At 48.1% G+C, this 2,295-nt stretch overlaps 1 protein-coding gene across 4 annotated transcripts; it reads left to right on the top strand.

Annotated features, from left to right (window-relative positions):
• The first annotated feature begins 497 nt into the window (after positions 1 to 497).
• On the top strand, positions 498 to 1,772 carry LOC146616111 (gap junction alpha-8 protein-like). 4 transcript variants are annotated; one of them, XM_085374524.1, is made up of 2 exons: positions 498 to 1,424; positions 1,503 to 1,772. In XM_085374524.1, the coding sequence occupies exons 1-2, from the start codon at positions 498 to 500 to the stop codon at positions 1,770 to 1,772; spliced, it is 1,197 nt and encodes a 398-aa protein (XP_085230650.1). The 4 variants fall into 4 exon arrangements, with proteins under 4 accessions (XP_085230650.1, XP_085230652.1, XP_085230651.1 ...); XM_085374526.1 differs by having other exon boundaries at positions 498 to 1,541; positions 1,638 to 1,772; XM_085374525.1 differs by having other exon boundaries at positions 498 to 1,571; positions 1,656 to 1,772.
• Positions 1,773 to 2,295: the final 523 nt, after the last annotated feature.

Below are 2,295 nucleotides of genomic sequence, written 5' to 3'. Positions count from 1 at the left end.
ATTCGATTTATTATACATTTCAGGAAAAAGGGACTTTATTTTTATTTAGTGATCTCTTTTTTATTGGTTTATTTAGATATACAGTGTGTTATAGTCTGATAGCTTAGCAAAAGTAAAAGCTTGTAGTATTCACATTTGTTAACTTTCGTTAGTCCAGTTCACGATGAGAATATGCAGCCATTAGTACAGTTAAATCAATGCCTAGCTTAAAGGTTATTTTCATATTTGAAATTACCAGCAAATTGCTGTTTGTTGTTTACTTTCATCTTTCTGTATATTTGTGAATGTGTGCGTACAAATCAAATTTACGATCAAATTCTGGCGTTTGTTTGATTTTTAAATGTTTGCAAGTTTTTTCCTCTCATGCATAGCTTACTTTTGGCACCCTCTTTTCCCCTCCCCCTGTTGGTCCCTGCCTACCCCACCCTCCCTGTCCATCTGCACCCTTCGTGTCCCTCCCTACCCCACCCTTCATTCTGCAGTGCTACGGACCGATCATGGGTGACTGGAGTTTTCTGGGTAATATTTTAGAGGAAGTCAACGAGCACTCTACGGTGATCGGCCGGGTGTGGCTCACGGTGCTCTTCATCTTTCGCATCCTCATCCTGGGCACAGCAGCAGAGTTTGTGTGGGGCGACGAGCAGTCTGATTATGTGTGCAACACACAGCAGCCTGGATGTGAGAATGTGTGCTACGACGAGGCCTTCCCCATCTCCCACATCCGCCTGTGGGTGCTGCAAATCATCTTTGTGTCCACGCCGTCTCTGGTGTACGTGGGTCACGCTGTCCACCATGTCCACATGGAGGAGAAACGCAAAGAGCGGGAGGAGGCAGAACTTAGCCGGCAACAGGAGCTGAGTGAGGAGCGTCTTCCTCTGGCACCTGACCAGGGAAGCGTCCGCACCACTAAGGAGACCAGTACGAAAGGAAGCAAGAAGTTCAGGCTGGAGGGCACCCTGTTGAGGACCTACATCTGCCACATCATCTTCAAGACACTGTTTGAAGTGGGCTTTGTGGTGGGCCAGTACTTTCTGTATGGCTTCCGCATCTTGCCGTTGTATAAATGCAGCCGCTGGCCCTGCCCCAACACGGTGGACTGCTTTGTGTCTCGCCCCACGGAGAAGACTGTCTTTATCATCTTCATGTTGGCTGTGGCCTGTGTCTCACTGTTCCTAAACTTTGTGGAGATCAGTCACTTGGGCCTGAAGAAGATTCGCTTTGTCTTTCGAAAGCCAGCCCCTGCTCCGGGGCCTTCCCAAGGCGAGGGGTTGGCCCCCCTGCCGCCACAAGGGAAGAGCCTGCCCCCCCTGGCTGTTCCCTCTCTGCAGAGAGCAAAAGGTTACAGGCTGCTGGAGGAGGAGAAAGCTCCCCCCATGACTCACCTCTACCCACTGGCTGAGGTGGGCATGGAGGCTGGCAGAGGGGCCCCACCCTTCCAGGGGTTGGAGGAGAAAGCGGAGGAAGTGCTGCCCATGGAGGACATCTCTAAGGTGTATGACGAGACTCTGCCCTCCTACGCCCAGACCACTGAGACAGGAGGGGTGACATTACACGAGGAAGAGGCTGAGGAGGTACAGGCACCAGAGGCGGAAGCAGAGAGGGTGGATCTGGCTGCAGAAGAGGACATCGAGGTAGAGGAGGCGGTGAATGGGGAGGGGGCAACTCCAGCAGAGGCAGGAACGGAAGCTGCGGAAACGATAGAAGACAACAGGCCGCTGAGCCGACTGAGCAAAGCCAGCAGCAGGGCCAGGTCAGACGATCTCACCGTATGAACCTGTGAGACACCTGCACACACTAAAACGTTCAATGTGAAAGAGAGCACACACACCTATCTCAAGACAATGCACACTCTTGAACAGGCAGGTCAGAAACCAAATGTATGAAAAACAAAATCAACAGGGACTAAAACCTTTTAGGATTACCAAGTTACAAAAAACCCCAACAAAAACAAAAAAATGTTTGTGATAACTATGAAATATTAAAAAAAGAGTAGATTAGAAAAACAGGAGTTTTTTTTTTATTAAGCGTGTTCTTATATTTAAAAATATATTGAAAGGACACATGTGAGGGAGGATGTTTTTACTTGACGATCCTTGTTCAATTTTTAGAAACATCTTTTCTATTGAAAGACTTATAATAGTACATACTAGAGGGATAGACCTTTTTACACAGGGTTTGAGTAGATAGGGGAAAAGGGGGGTTATAATATACTTGTGTGTCTGCATTTCAGTTCTATCGCCGTAGTTAGGCACCGACTTTCATTCCCATTCAGGCACCACATACTGCAAATGCAGC

Source organism: Diplotaxodon limnothrissa, linkage group LG16 (genome assembly GCF_057381915.1).
Source record: "Diplotaxodon limnothrissa isolate DT_005_m linkage group LG16, D_limnothrissa_male_GT1.1, whole genome shotgun sequence".
Taxonomy (NCBI): Eukaryota; Metazoa; Chordata; class Actinopteri; order Cichliformes; family Cichlidae; genus Diplotaxodon; species Diplotaxodon limnothrissa.
This window is presented reverse-complemented; position numbering and strand designations above follow the sequence as displayed.